This window comes from Diabrotica virgifera, chromosome 4 (assembly GCF_917563875.1).
Source record: "Diabrotica virgifera virgifera chromosome 4, PGI_DIABVI_V3a".
Lineage (NCBI taxonomy): Eukaryota > Metazoa > Arthropoda > Insecta > Coleoptera > Chrysomelidae > Diabrotica > Diabrotica virgifera.
In genome coordinates, this window is record NC_065446.1 from 107,297,376 (window position 1) to 107,316,366 (window position 18,991).

The window sequence follows — 18,991 nt, forward strand, 5'->3', positions numbered from 1 at the left end:
ACAGATTGTTTGAAGGGAATAATAAAAATTAAATTAATATACTTAGACAAGAGTACAACGAAAAAAATTGATCAAACAAGAACGATACCCAACCACCGTTGCACTGATTCAAAAACAATCCTGGTGCCAAAAAGAGCTAAGCACGATGTTAAGATAAATAGATACACTTAAACAAATGGAGATGACGTAGAATTAGTCCATGTGGTGAAAAAATGTCCCCTTTAAACAAATCTGAAGGGTGCCGGACGGAATTTTTGGCAGAAATTGTTTAAACAATGTTTTAAACAAATACATAATATCACCTTTTATTGCTCCAAAAAATATATTTTTAGTTTTTTTTGGGGTCATTCTAAACAATAAAGGTATCTTGTGATTTTTCTCAAAAATTGACAGTTTTCGAGTTATAGGCGATTTAAAATCTAAAAAATGCGAAAATACGCATATTCGAGGCTTAAAAACTTATATTTAAATTAGTATTTTTAAGGGTGTCAATAACTTGGATTAAAGGTTGAACATTCCTTTTCAAGATTCCGAAGAGTGATCGGGTCAAACTTCAATTTAGACCGCAGTTTTTTAATTGTTAATTATGTATGTCCATCCGATTTTTTGGCCGGTGCGGCGCGCTCTATTTCAAAAATCTCCTATTTTCCTGCGAAAAATATTTCTTCTAGATTTTTTGGGACATCCTAAATAAAATAAGTTTCTTGACATTTTTGTCAAAAGTTACTTGTTTTAGCGAGCTCGCATACCGAAGCAATATCCTACATCGCATGTGGCATGCATTGCGAAAAGATACGCACTGAGTGTCACATCTGGTTTTCGTGAATCTTCGGTGACTTTCGGTGGAATTTCGTTCACCGAAAACCAGATGTGACACTCACACTCAGTGCGTATCTTTCCGCAATGTATGTTATGCGATGTAGGGATATCGCTTTGGTTTGCGATCTCCCTTAAAGTTATAAGCGATTTAAAATGCGAAAATGTGTTTTTTTTGTCATTTTTCGGATTTTACATCGCTTATAACTTTAAAATTATTAACTTTTGAGAAAAATGTCAGGAAACTTATTTTATTTAGAATGTGCCAAATAATCTAGAAAAAATATTTTTCGCAGAAAAATATGAGATTTTTGCAAATAGTGCGCGCCGCACCGGCAAAAAAACCGGACGGAAACGCATAATTAAAAACTACGGTCTAAATTGAAGTTAGACCCGATCACTCTTTGGAATCTTGAAAAGGAATGTTTAAACTTTAATCCAAGTTATTGGCACCCTTAAAAGTACTAATTTAAATATGAGTTTTTAAGCTTCGAAAATGCGTATTTTCGCATTTATTAGATTTTAAACTCGAAAACTGTCAATTTTTGAGAAAAATCACAAGATACCTTTCTTGTTTAGAATGACTCAAAAAACCTAAAAATATAGTTTTTGGAGCAATAAAAGGTGATCTTATGTATTTGTTTAAAAAAATTTCGCCCGATACCCTTTAGATTTGTTTAAAGGGGACATTTTTGAATATGAATCCGCAGAGAAACCAAATTAGAAATGTTTTTCAGACGGGAGCGGTCTAACCACATGGACTAAATGAAGATCAGGGATATCGTGGATGAAATTAAAAAAATGAAATGATGCTGGGCCGGTCACATAGCCAGATATGATGATAACAAATTTACACTAATAATATCTAAGTGGAGACCAAGGTAGATGACATGAGAAGACTTTAAAAGAGATGGATAGATGACATAAGGGCTGTGAGAGGTAAACAGTGGATTAGATCGGCGCAATATAGAGAAATATGAAAGCAATTGGTAGAAACCTACATTCTACAGTGGATAGTAAATTAGTGACAACATTCGTTTATTTTTCTTGTATTTGACAATTTGACATGATATTTGACACAAACAAAAAATATATATAACACCACGTCAAGATCGGTATCCTGACTTATGGGTGTGAAAACTGAATAATAAATAAGAAACCCAAAAATAAAATAAGAGCAACAGACAAGAGATAGAATAAATTACATAGAGATTAAGAAGAGAATGGGAATGAACTCATATATAATATGCAACATAGAACATAAGAGATTAACCTGGTGAAGACATGTCAGAAGAGTAGACAACAAACGTTGGATAAACAGTATAGCAGAGTGGAGCCCAATAGGAAGAAGGAAGAGAGGCAAACCCTGAAGATCTTTCACAAATGAAGTGGACGATGCAATGGACAGAAGAAATCTGCAGGAAGGGACTGGCAAAACTGGAGAGAACGCTTGAGTGAAGGAATACAGTGAAAACTGTGGTATTCATTATAATATACATGACATGATATTCTGTTTATTCCCTTTACCAAGATCACTTTTACTATAGAAACTTATCTTCTTCTCCCCAGATTTTTCCTATTCAAGGGTCGCTGTTTCTTACTCTTCTTCGACACTCATTCTGGCCATCGTATCTTCTTCATTTAAACCTTTATCTCTCAAATCGTCTGCCACACAGTCGTTTCATCTTCTCTTCGGTTTTCCACTACCTCTTTTTCCCTCAACTTCTAACAACTCTATCCTTCACACCTACATCTTCTTTTCCTGAACCCTCTTTACTGACAACAGTTCACCATCATACACCAACGCAAGCCTTACCACACTCTTGTATATCTTTTCTTTTAGTTCTTCCCCGATTTTTAGATCACAGAATATCCTATTTCCTTTACCAGTCTGTATCCCGTAGGCAATTTCTTGATCTAGTGTCCCATTTGTCGTAGGAGCCAAGGTATTTGAATTCCCCAACTTGTCCTAGTTTTTTCCAAAGCAATTAGATTTCGTGAACTATTTCTGTCCCTCCCAACCACATATACTGCGCTTTCGATCTGCTAGCTTAAGTCCGCCCTCTTTAATATCCCTTCTCTAATCCTCCAAATTCTCCTCGGACATTTTTTTGCTCTTCTGCAATAGCACGATATTAGCAGAGCATTGACCAAGAGGCCCCTTCTTTTTCTTTTCTGTCAGTACATCCATCAAACATCCATAACAGGACGAAACACTTTAGTTTATGAACGTAAAGGATATCATAAGTTCTAAAAAACTTGTGTTCTTGTAAATAGTTAATTTATTAGCATGTTGTATGTGTTCTGAAATACATCAATATTAGATATAAAACTATAAAATTTTTCTTAATATATTCGCGCTGCATATGTTTTTATTCTTTTTTAAAAAATAAGTTTGAATAAATTTATACAAGTTGTTAGGCATAATTGAGCTGTTGCTTTTTTGTAAATAGTGAGCGTGAATCAATGCACCTAGATTTAAATATATCGACAGAAAGACAAAGGGCAAAAATCTACTTAAGGAAGCATAATGGTAGCACAAGAATCTATCGTTAGCTACCTTGTCATACCTGAATGCGTTGGTAGGTATCAGTCATCATGGCAATGAGCAGATTAATCAGTACAACGACAGACACCAACATGTAAACTCCAAAAACTAGTTTAAAAAGAACTTCCGTCCACGGAGGTTGGTTATTTGAGCGATTTGCGGCATTTGGGCCATAGCTTTTCAGTTGCTCGGTCGAGGTTTGGCCGAAAACCGCAAAAAACAGCAGCTCAAAAGCGCTGATCGGATTCTTTTGGACTGGAATCACAAAACAAAAAGCGAATTACCTGTATGCGCTGGTACGTGTCCGACATCATGGCAATTAGAAGGTTTATGAGCACAACCACCGAGACCAACATGTAGATACCAAACACCACTTTGAAGAGATTGTCAGTCCATAAAGGGCGAAACGGTGGTATCTTTGGATCCCTGTGTTTTACTATCAGCTCGTCGTATGTCGTTTGGCCGAAGACGGCGAAAAACAACAGCTCGAACGCCAGAATGGGATTCATTATCACTGAGAACATCAGGTTAAATATTTAATGTCAGCCCCCATTGAGCTTGCAATTTTATTACATAGGGCATGCCACACAATAGACGCAGACATCACAATATTTGCGAAAAACATGCCAAATAGTTTAGCGATTGCTATATACAGCAAAAAGATCAAGAGAGAAGCTTTTAAGAGTAAGCTTTAACATTTAAATAGTAACAACACATAATATATAATATAATCTTTTATATAGAATTATATATTTACATAAAACTCTAAACAAACCCTTAAACGAAGAAGAAACATTTAGTGCAAAGTACAGTAAACAAAATATAAATAACAAAATTTCTTTTTATTTATACATAAAAAACCTCTACGTAATTTCCCACTCTATCTTTGAACAAATTATCAATTTCACTTAAAAATCTTCATACAGGATTTTAAAGGTTCTAGAAGGTTAAGGTTCTATTATAATAGGGATAGCTGATAAGAAATCCTTGAAGACGTATAGCTGATTTTGCATTGTTTTTTTAAACAATCAAAAGGTTAAAAATCATTTTATGTGTATAAAATGCTTCTTATACATGTTAGAAAAAATGGTTCAAATAAAAGTTGTAGATCTTAAAAAGTTCTTTAAGTTAAGACTAAATACTTTGTAAATTATTCAATTTGTTTATCTCGGAGACCGATTATTTAAACAATTGTACTTGCTCAAAGAGTGACTCTAGAGGTATTTAACAGATTGCAATGGATTATTTGAGGCTCAATTTTAAGATATATTAAAAAAACTTTAAGATTTTATTGAAGAATTGGAGAAAAAGCATAATTATTTTTAAAAGAACCTTTTATGTTATTAGTTATGACCAATAGGAACCAAGATAGCGTTTTTCTCTTTAGATTATATTTATATATAATATACAGGGTGAGGCAAATAAAGGGCCTATTAGAAATATCTCGAGAACAAAGGAGTTTTGAAGGATGATTTATTAAATGAAAATATTTTCATCTCTTTGCAACTTCCGGTTATACCGGAAGTTGCTTATAACTTCGTTTTTTTTAATGAAACACCCTGTATATTTTTACATTTTTGGATTCTCTTCGATGTCTTCTTTCTTAGAATATGAGGTTTTGTAATATTATACAGGGTATTTTAAAAGATAATTACGTTTTTTTTATTAATTTCGTAGCAAAATTAACAACCTGTAGAATTGTAGTATTTTGACATCTAAAACTCTACTTACGTTCAAATGATTTTTAATATACTCTACTACTGTTAAGAATTATTAGTATAGCTAAATTTTTAATTTTAGTATACAGGGTTGGTCGAAACTCGGAATGAGTATTTTCTGAGTTTTCTTACATGGAACACCCTGTATTTTAGTATTGTAATGAAATGATATTTTATGGTACTTTTTTATTTCTTAAGCATTCCCTATATCTAACTGCTTTAATTTGTGCTTAATTGTTAATCGCACCAACAATCTTAACTACGTAGGTATTTTGATAGCTAAACCATTATTGGTAATTTTAAGGACCAGTCTGGATTAATATGTATTTATTTCTGAAAAATTATTTGGGATTGAGTATTTTCACAGCCAACCTAATAAAATTTTACGTAATTTTGTTGCAATTAATGTTTAGCTTGAATCACCAATAACTCACAAATTAAAGCAGTTAGGTATAGGGAATGCTGAAGAAATAAAAAAGTACTATAAAATATCATTTCACTACAATACAAAAATACAGGGTGTTCCATTTAAGAAAACTCAGAAAATACTTATTCCGAGTTTCGACCAACCCTGTATACTAAAATTAAAGATTTATCTATACTAATGATTTTTACCAATAGTAGAGTATATTAAAAATCATTTGAACGTAAGTTGAGTTTTAGATATCAAACTACTACAATTCTACAGGGTGTGAATATTGCTACAAAATTAATAAAAAGTAATTATATTTTAAAATACCCTGTATAATATTACAAAACGTCATATTTTAAGAAAGAAGACATCGAAGAGAATCCAAAAATGTAAAAATATACAGGGTGTCCCATTTAAAAAAACGAGGTTATAAGCAACTTCCGGTATAACCGGAAGTTGCAAAGAGATGAAAATATTTTTATTTAATAGATCATCCTTCAAAACCGCTTTACTCCAATTTTCATGATTCTGTTGCCTTTAGTTCTCGAGATATTTCTAATAGGCCAGTTATCTGCCTCACCCTATATACACCGTTATTAGGCGTGAACACCCTTCCGGTAGGGATCTATGGAGGAGTATCACCAAGCCGCAAGCCATTAACCCAAAAGCCGTACCGCTCCTCCATAGGCCGATCAGACACCAGCTCATTCCAGACCAAGCCGTAGATTCTGTAGAATTTTATACTACGACGTTGGCTTTTTTATTTTTCAATGACCGGGTCGGGAATTAAACCTCGATCATAAATCCGTTAGATTTGTCGATCGAGCGCCTCAGCGCGCTAAGCCGTCTGACCGATAAAAAAATCACACTTCTATTGTTTATTAACATTAAAAGCTCAAAATTGAACATATTGTAAATGAAGATCTAGATTTTATGATTCAATTTATAGATAGCATATACAGAGAAGGTGTAAAGTGTAAAGTTTCTTTTAGAATGGAACTAAAAATTGAAGCGCGCTGGAAAAATTTGCAATATTTCGGCTTCTATGATACGTTGAATATTATTTTTTTTTAATCTGGGGTAGTTCGAGAAAATAATAAGAACTGGGCTACTTTATCTTCCTAAAAAATCGGAAAATCCAGGAAAAATAAATAAATAATTTTTTTTATAAAAAATTTATTTAGTTTTAGTATTATTTCAGAAGAAATATTTAAATATTATTGTATATTATGTATATACATAAATATGTGTTATATACTTGAAACGGAAAATGTTGCAGTATTTTTAATATCTCAAAATTGAAGCCTCAAAGTATCGATTTGCCACTGTTTTGGGCAAGTACAGTTGATTAAATAATTCATCATTTTTCTCTAAAATGTATGAGGAACATTTTATAGACAAACAATGATTCTTCATTTTTTACAATTGTTTAATAAACAAAGCAAAATTAACTCTACGTCTTCAAGGAATTGGTATCAGCTATCCGTCATATATCTTTTAGAACCTTCAGAAAGCTGTATAACATAATATCTTGTGATTTTTTGGCGATTTATTATACAGTAATTAGTCCAAAGTCCAATTCATATTATGCACGGACATTGCTAAAAAATCTATAAATGGTTTAATCATACTCAATATCTGAATATTATATCAATAGAGTCGGGATTATAAACATTTTATATTTTTTGGTAATAATTTACGATTTTTAGTAAAATTGTAAGTATATTTAACAACCGTTTGGTTTGTCTTACTTAATTAGGGGGTAGGCGCAAAATCTTGGCCCAATGCTATTTAAATGCATTCATTTTTTTCGAATCCTGAGAAAACTAATAAATATTTTTGAAAAATTTAAACGCAGAATGAAAGACTACATTATTACCGAGGGCCAAAAGTCCGTTAGAATAAACAAAAAGTTTCTTTTGAATGAAATAATGAAATTAAAAATTACACCAAATTTTATCTTTTTTTCACCCCTGTAACTTATTAAAATAAACATTAAAGAAGTTTTCAGGGACTTTCGGGCCTTGGTAATAATGTAATCTTTCAATCTACGTTTAAACTTTTCAAAAATACTTATTTGTTTTCTCAGGATTCAAAAAGAATAGCATTGGACCAAGATTTTGCGCCTAGCCCCTTAAATGAACTGAATTTAAATCTTTTTCCGCTGAACTATAATTTGAGGTAGTTCTAGTTGCTAGAGAGCCATTAAGAAATTTCATCAATCAATACGGGTAACAGGAAAACCAATTGTTGTAGCTTTTCATGCAATAGACTGAACGTTTAGTTAAAGAAATTTGTCTTTATTTATCCCATTGCTAAATACGCAGCTGAAACATGGACTCTAAAAAAAATTATAGAAGCAAGATCGAATGCTTTGAAATATAGGTCTACAGAAAAATCCTATACATGTCCTGGAGACATAGCACAGTTTTGTCCAGAAAAAATATTCTCTATCTTCGAAGTAATATAACGTAGGTAATGTTTCTTCATTTCTGTTCCTATGGTTGTTCCTATGGTATTTCTTAATTGTAATTCTTCTTTTTCTTCTTATGCAATCCACAATGATTTTAATGAGAATGATCAGAGGGCATAGAAAGGAGATGAACGAATTAATAAAAACGAAACACATTCAGAAGGCAACATGGGCAGACTACTTCCGATCTCTATTTGCTAAAGGCGACGATAATGAACCACCAACACCTGAAGTTACGACAAACGAAGAAATAAACATCGAGGTGGGAGAGGTGAAGTAAGCATTAAGAAAATTAAAAAATAGAAAATCTCCAGGAGAGGACAGAATATCGAACGAACTCCTAAAGTACGGAGGACAAGATCCAACTAAACAACTATTAAAACTAATACAAAAAATAATAGAACAAAACAGAATACCACAAGAACGGAGATCAAGCATCCTAATACCTCTCTTTAAAAAAGGAGACAAATCAGACCCGGAGAATTACAGAGGGATTAACTTATTAAACACAACATTAAAATTAACAACAAAAGTGATAACAAACAAATTGAATGAAATTATAACATTAGCAGAAGAACACCAAGGTTTTAGGTCGGGAAGGTCTTGCACTGACGCTATATTTATAATGAAGCAATTTCAAGAGAAATCGTTGGAATAAAACAAACCGCCATATTTAAGTTTCGTGGACCTTAAGAAAGCATTTGACAGAGTCACATTAAAGGACGTTATCCACTTGTTATACTCGAGAGAGGTACCCCTAGGAATAATTAAAACGATAGAAAACATCACCAGAACAACACAATAAAAGTAAAAGTAGAAGATGAACTAACTGATCCAATTGAAGCCGGCAATGGGATAAGACAGGGGGATTCCTTGAGTCCTTTATTGTTCAGCCTGATCATGGACGAAATAATAAAAAAAGTAAGAACTAAAAAAGGATACCAAATGGCAGAAAAACAACGTAAAATAATCTGCTATGCGGACGATGCAATACTAATCTCCCAAAATGAAGATGATTTACAACGTATGCTGCACCAATTCAACATAATCGCCAGAAAATTTAACATGTTAATTTCCTCAAAAAAGACAAATAAGATGTAAATTGGAGATGGAAGGTCAGATAATAGAACAAGTGATGGAGTTTACATACCTAGGCATCACACTATCTAGCTACGGAAGGCTCGAAACAGAAGGGGAGATCAAGTGAATAGAGCAAACAGAGCCGCAGGTTGCCTGAATGACACAATATGGAGAAATAAAAATACCGGAAAAGAAATTAAAGGCAGAATTTACAAAACAGTCATCAGACCAATAATGACATACGCGACAGAAACACGACCCGACACAGAGAGGACAAAAAGATTGCTCGAAACAGCGAAGATGAAAACCCTTCGAAAAATCGATGTTAAGACTCTATGGGACAGAGCTAGAAGTACAGATATACGACGGAGATGCAAGGTGGATAACATTAATAACTGGGTAAGAAACAGAAGAATAGAATGGAATGACCACATAAGCCGAATGACAACAAATAGGGTAGTCAGGACAGCGAGAGACGGTTCCCCAATAGGAAGACGATCAGTGGGAAGACCATGAAAACGATGGAACGACAACTTACTAGAGGCACATTGAAAAATCAGACAGAGTCATGTCTATACAAAAAGAAGAAGAGAAGAAGCAATCCACAATGGATGTTCGTGATCACGTTTGACCATTTTTCTCTATCCCTTGCAGTGTGTATTATATCTCCTATGTTTCTTAGCCCTGTCCCTTGTTTGACACTACGGAGCCATGACATTTTTTCCTGCCCACTCCTCTTCTTCCTTCGATCTTTCCTTCAATTAAGGTTTGCAGAACTACATTAATTGTAATTATAATATTTTAAATCAGGATTTTCATCTGACGCAACGTCATTCTTTTCTCTCGGCTCTCTTTCAAGAGCAGCCGTCTCTAAAGTCCGAATAGCTATGATGATTGCCAACCTCCGTGGCGGAGATGGCACATGAAGAAGATATGTCAGTTAAAACATAGATAATTTTGAAGAATTTTCAAAAATGTCGATATATTCAAAAAAATTTCTAAAATATAAAGTTTAGGTACTGAAAAATACTTACGTCTAATAAAAAAAACTGACAAAGACATGAAGATACAAAGGTACAAAATATAGGTATGTATAACATTTTCGTTTTTATTTTAAAATGTTTGTCAGAACGCTAAATAGTTAAGAATATTATTCAGGTAATTAATTCTTTTTAACTTTTATATCTGAGTCCTCGAAAGCATTCTAACGTTTATGAAAGAAAAGTATATGACAAGTATTAGACGAATTAAATTTTTCTTCTAAGATCGCCAAATTTTAGTTATTTTCATCCTATTTCATTTAATTGCAAATTTACAAAAATATATCATCTATACGAGCAAATGAGATTACATTATTTACATAACTTAAGAGGAGTGGATAAGAGTTGTGACTGCATAGCTTCACTGAGGAGGCATGAGGATGCTGAAATAGCTATATGGAGATGGTGGTCCAACTCTGAAACTGTCTTTCGGTCCTTTTCCTAGACGAAGAGAAGGTAAATGCGTGGCCTAAGTGTCCTCTATTTGCTTTCTCCTACTTTCGTCGTCTCTGTGATTAAATATTGTAAAATCCGGAGATACGGGATGCAGCCAGAAAGCAGTTTATTAAGGAAAAGTCTTAGATTTAAAATATTGTTTATTATATTTTTATTTCAATTATTCTAATTGTTTAAAAAGTAGTAAACTTTGTATCTAGGGCATTTCGTTGTTTTCCTCGTAATACGAGAGATGTCGCTAGATTGCGTCTCAAAAGGTGGAATCATTGTATCGCGATGGTTTCCCTTAAATAGGCAGATTGTTTTTATTCCTTTCAGAGTTGTGACTGCATAGCTTCACTGAGGAGACATGAGGATGCTGAAATAGCTATATGGAGATGGTGGTCCAACTCTGAATCGAATATAAACAAAAACTGTCTTTATCTTTTCCATTTTTACTCAGTTTTGAGTATTTAGAAACTGTCTTTCGGTCCTTTTCCTAGACGAAGAGAAGGTAAATGCGTGGCCTAAGTGTCCTTTGCTTTCTCCTATTTTAGTCGTCTCTGTGATTATATATTGTAAAATCCGGAGATACGGGAGCCAGAAAGCAGTTTATTAACGAAAAGTCTTAAATTTAAAATATTGTTTATTATATTTTTATTTCAATTATTCTAATTGTTTAAAAAGTATTAAACTTTGTATCTAGGGCTTTTCGTTGTTTTCCTCGAAATTAAGAGGAGTGATTATCAGTGATAATCTTCCTATAGCAAATTTATAATTATATTTCATTCATCATCACCATTTAATCTTCCCTAGTTTACTACTGGGCATAGATTTCCTTCATAATTCTCCATCTATTTATATTTGAATGCAATTTTTATGGCAACGTTTTAGAGAGTATGGCATCGTGTTGGTGAATGACCTCTATTTCAGTAGGTATCATCTGACCCATCCAGTTCCATGTCTTCTTTTATTGCGACGTATACTTTAGAAAGTTGAGGATCCAAATGCCAGTTGTAGCTTTTGAAACTGCTATACACGAAATATTTCTGCAAATGAGCGGTCAAACCATCCCCTCAGGTCGTTCAGCTACTGATGTTTCTCCTTGTACTTTAATTTCCAATATGATTTGGAGTAATTCTTATCTTTCACCTCTCACCACATGACCCACGTATTGTACCTACTTTTCTTTCTTTGATTATTCTTGTGCTTCTTTTTGTTTACTCAAGATATCTATTCTTTTTCCTGTTTCAGAGTCCATTGTTCAACTTTCACAGCCATACACTAACAGAATTAATAAGACAGAGAAAAAGTAACATCTGAACATTTGGATTTTGAGCTATAGACTAAGCTCTAATTTTATAAAAATGTTTTCATATTCATGAGTGTCTTCCTAGCTTGTCCGATTCTTGATAGGATTTATTTCTTTGAGTTAAACATGCTGTTGATATTTTTTCTTCTTCAAATGCAAATCCACTAATGGATGATAGCGATCACATTTTCCATTAACTCTCTGTTCCTTGAAATGTGAAACAAAAGATTATATGTCATTAATCCCTGTCCATTGCCTTATCTTTCGGAGCCAGGACATTTTCTTGCCTCCTATTCCTCTCTTGGCTTCAACTTTACCCTCAATTATAAGTTAAAGGAACTGGTATTTTTCGTTTCGCATGATGTGACCCAAATACGCTGTTTTCCTTTTCTTGATGGTTTCGAAAAGTTGGCGTTCTTGGTTGATTCTTTTAAGGACATCTACATTTGTTACTTTCGCCGTCCATGGTATCTTTAGGATACGGCGATAAAGTCACATTTCGAAGGCTTCTAATCTGTTTATATCCCTCGTTTTAAGCGTCCAGCCCTCTACGCCGTATAGCAGCACCGACCATTAGTAAACCTTAGTCTCAGTTGAAGATCGAACTCTAAACACGTCAGTACCTTCCTGAATTGCACGGAAGCTTGTCGAGCTTACTCAATGCGACATTTTACGTCCCTGTCTGATGCTCAGTCTTCAAAAAGCCACGTTCCCAGGTATTCAAATTTCTTTTTCAATGGACTTGCTATTCAGTGTTATGGTGGAGTTTTCAAGTGCATCCAAGTTTCTGGATATGATCATGAATTTAATATTTTTGGTATTAATCTCTAATTCCATTCGCTTAGTGTATTCTCCAATTATAGTGACAAGTTGTTGAAGATCGGCTATGTTCTCACAAATTGAGACATCATAATCAGCATATCGTATGTTGTTGATCAATACTTCATTCACTTTTATTTCCAACCTCTGCATCTTCCACATACGCTTGAAATATGGCTTCCGAGAAAAATGTTAAATAAAAGAAGGGAAAGCACACATCCCTGTCGAACATCCCTTGTTATACAGGGTGATTGATTAGTAGGGTAAAGCTTAATAGCTCCGCTATAGTAATAGATAGCAATAAAAGTTAATAACAAAAATTTTAGCCACCTTTGAGCTTCATATTACAAAATTAGTTAGAATGTTACAGGGTGTTCGATAACACAGTGGCAGACCTAACTTTTGTTTTTTTAAATGGGACACCCTATATTTTATTTTATATTCGAAATCCTGTTAACTTCTCCATCACAAAAATATAAAGGTTTGTAATGTTATATAGGGTATTTACAAAGTTATAACCAATTTTTTATGAAAATCGTAACCAGTTCAACTCCCTGTATAAATAAAAATAAGCACAACAGCAATGGTTTAATAATGCCATATTTTTTTATTTATTGTCAAAATTTTTAAGAATTATTGATATTGCTAATTTTCTTTATATCAAATACAGGGTGAGTCAAAACGCAAGTACATTATTTTCTCAGTAATGTTAAATGGAACACCCTATATTTTATATCATTATTGAAAAGTAACATTAACGTACTTTAATTTTTATATAACATTCCCTATGCCCAAATTTATTAGTTTTCGAGATATTTTCATTTATCAGAGCAAATTATTTTAGGTGTTTAAATTATCCAAATTTTAAGTAAGCCATGACTGAATTGACAATTGAAGATTACCGATTATCAATCCGGTAATCAATGTAACACTGTAGCAAATAAAGAAATAAAAATAATTTATTAGTAATACATTTTACAAACAAAAACACAACCCACTACATGCAACATTTTTGAAACAATTAAAAACTAATTTTTATGTAAATGCAACAAATAAACAAAGAAAATTAGTAATAAATTTTACAAAAAAACACACAAACACAAAATACAATATTTTGTGAAGACAATTAAACACTACTTTTGTATGTAAATGTAACAATGTAACAAATAAATACAGGCCAGAAGCCAGATCCAGAAAGCCATTGCAGAGCCAGAGATCGAAATACAGAGCAGAACCAGATCCAGAAAGCCATTGCAGAGCCAGAGATCGAAATACAGGCCAGAAGCCAGATCCAGAAAGCCATTGCAGAGCCAGAGATCGAAATACAGAACAGAAACCAGATCCAGAAAGCCATAGCAGAGCCAGAGATCGAACTACAGAACCAGAAGCCAGATCCAGAAAGCCACTACAGAACCTACAAACTACAGGATCACTTGCACAGCCATTCCAGAACCAGGAGAGCCGCAACGTCCAGAAATATAAAGAAAAAACCGTAAGTTTTTGAATAACATAATATTTTTCCAACTTTTACGTATCGTATATACAATATTTTCCATTTAAACCCAAACTAATTGACGTATACATACATACATTTTTTAGTGCATTATATACAATATTTGCCATTAAAACCCAAACTATTTAACTTACAGATAGATATATTTTTTTTGCCTATATAATAATAATAAACGGTATTTATCCCTACAAATATTTACTACCTATTTATTTTTTTTATTTAAAAATTTGATAAAGAAAAAACGTATACGTTAATAGGCACATATTGCTTTTGTATTTCATTCATATTGCATAATTTTAATTAAACATAGTAGCCGAGAGGTTTCTATTTATAGTTGTGTAACATAATATTTTGCTTGACGACATTAACCTACATGTACAACTGACCTACAGAAAAACTGAGCGTCAGCAAGGTCAAAAAGAGTAAAATTCCCGCATCATTTAAACGTGAATCATAGTAAATTGAAAATATAAATAACATATTAAAAATACCGTAAAACCACTTACTGCTGGATAAAAGTAGGTGAATTTAAACATGGAAGCGGTACAGAACAAGCAAGCAGAGATTGGAGCAGAGATTTGTAAACAGGTATCGTCTCTTAAAAGAGACCCTGGATCTCGCAAGAATCAACAATACATTAAAGAGCGCCAGGATAGGTTAGAGGATTATTGGACAAGATTTGTGCATAACCACGAGAAATTACTAGAGAGTGGAGTAACGAAAGACAAATACTTCGAAACAAAATACTACGAGCAGGTCTTTAAGACATATATTGAGGGAAAAACCCTATTGGAAGAATATGGAAGAATCTTGAAAAGAGGAAAGACAACAAAAGGAAAGGAGATACAAAAAAGAAAACAAAAAATCGAGGAATTATTACAAGAATATGAACAAGACTTGCAGTACGATGAAGAACTGCAAGCAGAGTTGAAAGAACACATGGAGAAAATAAACACACTCATCATAGAAGCAACAGTAAATGATGAGCTAGACGTTATAGACAGTGACGAAGTAGAGAGGATAGATCAGCTAAGGAGGAAAGTCAGGGAGACTTTAAAGAAAATACGGCCTGGGATGCAACGACCAGACAGCACACAGAGAAGAGATGGTGTGACATTACCGCAGGTAAAAATCCCTGTGTATGAAGGAAGATACGAAACGTGGAGAACTTTCCACGATCTGTTTACGAAGGTAATACATGAAAACGACCAATTGTCGAAAGCAGAAAAGATGCAGTACCTAAAAACACAAGTAAGAGGGGAAGCCCACAGGATGATACAACACTTGCACATATCCGAGGCCAACTACGAAGTGGCATGGAACATGTTAAAGGAAAGATATGAAAATCCGAGGATGATACTGTTTAAACTAATAGACAGGATGTTACTAGCACAGGAAGTAAAGGAATCTTCCGCTAGAGCACTGAAATCACTACATGACACCTTCCATGAGTGCCTGGAAGCCATAGGAGGCTTAGGAACAGACACGGAAGCGTGGAGCCCATTGATAGCGCGAATTAGCATAACAAAATGGGACAATGAAACAAGGAGGCTATACGAAAACCACATCGGAGACAGTAGAGAGATACCGACGTACAAATCAACACAAACATTTTTACAGCGAAGATTCCAAACACTGGAACTGCTGGAGTCAGAAAAGAGACAAGAGAAGCATGGAGGATCGGGTAATAAAACAAGAATGAGTTGCGTGATATGCAACGGAGATCACGGAGTACCATACTGCAGAGAATTTCAGGAACTCAATGTAAGAGACCGGAACAGGATAATACGAGAAAAAGAATGGTGTGCGAATTGCCTAGCACATAAGAAGGAGAAACAATGCTTTTCACAGATTAGGTGCAAACAGTGTGGCGGAGACCACCACAAAATGTTGCATTATGAAAAAGGAAACACAGGCAACAGAAGAACCACAAATGAAACAAAAGGAGAACAAACACAAGAAAGAAATGGAAGAGAATCGAACAGTAGAAGAAACGGGTACCAATCGGACAGGTACAGAGGAGGAAATAATTATTCCAACAACGCCAGAGAACAAAATAACGGAAGACGAGAAAACACGCAAGAGAACAAGGGGCAAGAATCAACAATACTGTAAAGAGATAATAGAGAAGTTAGAGGAAGGACGAAGGAAGGCGGAGTCAGTAAGTGAGGCGTTGACAGTAGAAATAAAAGGAAGAGAAAAAAGAGGAATATTAGGCACAATATTAACCTCCATATTTGGAGTGAACGACGAAGCCTATAGTGACATTGAGACACTAGACAAAAACCAGAGAGAATTGATAAAGGGGTCACAGCATCAGGCAGAGATAATGTTAGAGACAATAACGTCAATAAACCACACGGAGATGAGGATAAATGAACAACTAAATAAGTTCCAAAAAGCACTAACAACCGGTCTACAAGATATATCTAGAGGTCTCAACGAAGTAGAGGACAAAGCACAAAGATTAGAAACCGAATATAGCACGTTACGAATACAAACTATAGCATTACAAGTTACGGAGTTCATAAACGAATATATTCAATTTTACGAGGGAATATTAAACCTTCACTACAACCACGGCCATTTCATTGATATAATAAAGCCGGGTCAAATAGCCAAGTTAATAGAAAGAGCAGGGAAGATACTACCACAAGGAGTGGAAATACGACGACAACCCATTATAGAAACGGAGGTTAGCCATGACGACAAATATATAAAGGTCATCGGCTACTTCATAGTGACAGGGAGAAATAATTACAACATGCTCAAGGTCACTGCGATACCACTTAAGGTCGAGGGGTCAGTGTTGCATTCATTTGTCGCCCCAAGAAATCTACTGATTGTAGATTATAACACTCTCCACTACTTCGAATTGACCGCAGAAGATAAAGCAAGATGCTTACAGTTGGCACGGGCACAGATAGCGTGCTCCCCAACGGCTGTAATGAACATGGATACCAAACCAAACTGTATACTGGAAGAAATTTATGAGCGATCTAAGAATAGCACATGTCCAGTGGTTACCCGGGCAATACAGCAAGCTCAGTGGAGTAAGATGGGTACACCCAACCTCTGGTTAATAATCACACCGATTCCGATACACCTGTCCATTATCTGTGATGGAAATCGAAACGAAAGAGTTCTGGAGCGAGTCACATTTCTGAAACTCTCGTCCCGATGCATCGCCCAAACGAAAAACATCACACTACTCCCAACTAGCAGTGGAGTGGAGACAGCGATAACCAGTTACCTAAAGACTCCGATCACTCCCGTAGCGCAGTTGCTGACGATGAGACGACGTAAGTTAAGTACGACTCAACCCACACACATTAACACACAAGGAGATGAGTTCCGTACTATACTATTGGAAGAAGAGAGTCTGGAGCAAGAAGTCGCGCATACGCCTTGGCGAAAGATACACGAATCACATTGGGCTTATTTAACGGCCACCGGGGTCATTACTTCGATAGTGGTGATTGGTCTGCTCATATTGTGGAAATACTGTCCTGTTACACGAAAATGTCGCTCAGTTAAAACACTTAGTCAGAAACCCGAACACGAGGTACCTACATTAGCTCGTAACCGGAAAGACGACTCCCCGTCGACTTCCAAAGCCGACATCCCTCTCAACACCTTTTCATCTAATAGTCCCAATTTTGATCTAAATATAGAGTCGGACGTTGAAAGCTAAGTTAACAGTTGGAGAAACATTGATTATTCTTAAACTATTTATTAATAAACTATTTATGTTGTAATATTAGAAATATACTTATTATATCTTATGTTTATGTTATACTTGTAAACTTCGAACACTGACACTTGGGACCGCTTTTCCGGCGGGCAGTATGTCCAATAACAAATATTCAGAATTCATATCCGATATTGAACAGAATAATTATACCACCCAGTAGATTGCACGAATTTATTTGTTTTTATATTCACACACGTAGATTATTAGTTTAGATCCAAATTGGTCAATTATCAACAATATAATTTGGAAATGACACGAAAGTGCTGACAAAAGTAGAATTATTTACCTTAATTAAATATACAAATCACGCGGGCATCGTGTCACCAATGACCCAATTTAAGCTTCTATAAAACCAAGATATCTGGCCTAGAGAAAGAGCATTCATCAGTCTACATTATTCTTTAGCTAATCGCGTATCAGTAATTAGTCAGTGTTCGGAAGTACTCCCGGGGTAGAATTACCCTAGTGTCGGTTCTATCAATAAATACCTTTATCGCTATTCGGTGTTTATATCCTTAGCTTTATACAGAACGAAACATAATTTATCAGTAATACATTTTGCAAAAAAACATGTTTGAAAAAATTAGAAGCTACTTTTAATAAAATATTTTTAATATTTAATTACATAAGGTGTTCAAAATTATCTCCTAACACATTTATGTACGCCTAAAAACGATCATTGAATGAGCTACTTACTCTACGGAGCATTTGTAAATTAACACATCGAAATGCACTTTGTATTCTATTTTTCATCTCATCCCTTGTTGTTGGAGGTATTTTATAAACTTCATTATTAACGTAACCCCAAAAAAATCAGTCCAGTTTATTAAATTTTGGTGATTTGGGTGGCCACGCTACTGGTCTATTGAAAAATGAAAATATCTCGAAAACTAATAAATTTAGACATAGGGAATGTTATCTAAAAATGAAAGTACGGTAATGGTACTTTTCAATAGTGATATAAAATACAGGGTGTTCCATTTAAAATTACTGAGAAAATAATGTACTTGCGTCTTGACTCACCCTGTATTTGATATAAAGAAAATTAGCAATATCGACCATTCTTGAAAA

The 18,991-nt window shown here is 34.4% G+C and overlaps 1 protein-coding gene across 2 annotated transcripts in view; it reads right to left on the minus strand.

Moving 5' to 3' along the window:
* The window catches only part of LOC114325672 (serine/threonine-protein phosphatase 6 regulatory ankyrin repeat subunit A), a 314,485-nt gene that overhangs the window by 59,069 nt on the left and 236,425 nt on the right, over positions 1-18,991 (minus strand). For both annotated transcript variants that reach the window (XM_028273796.2, XM_028273793.2), the window contains exon 19: positions 3,387-3,619. In XM_028273796.2, coding sequence (XP_028129597.1) covers positions 3,387-3,619 — 233 coding nt within the window. The remainder of the gene's footprint in view (positions 1-3,386; positions 3,620-18,991) is intronic.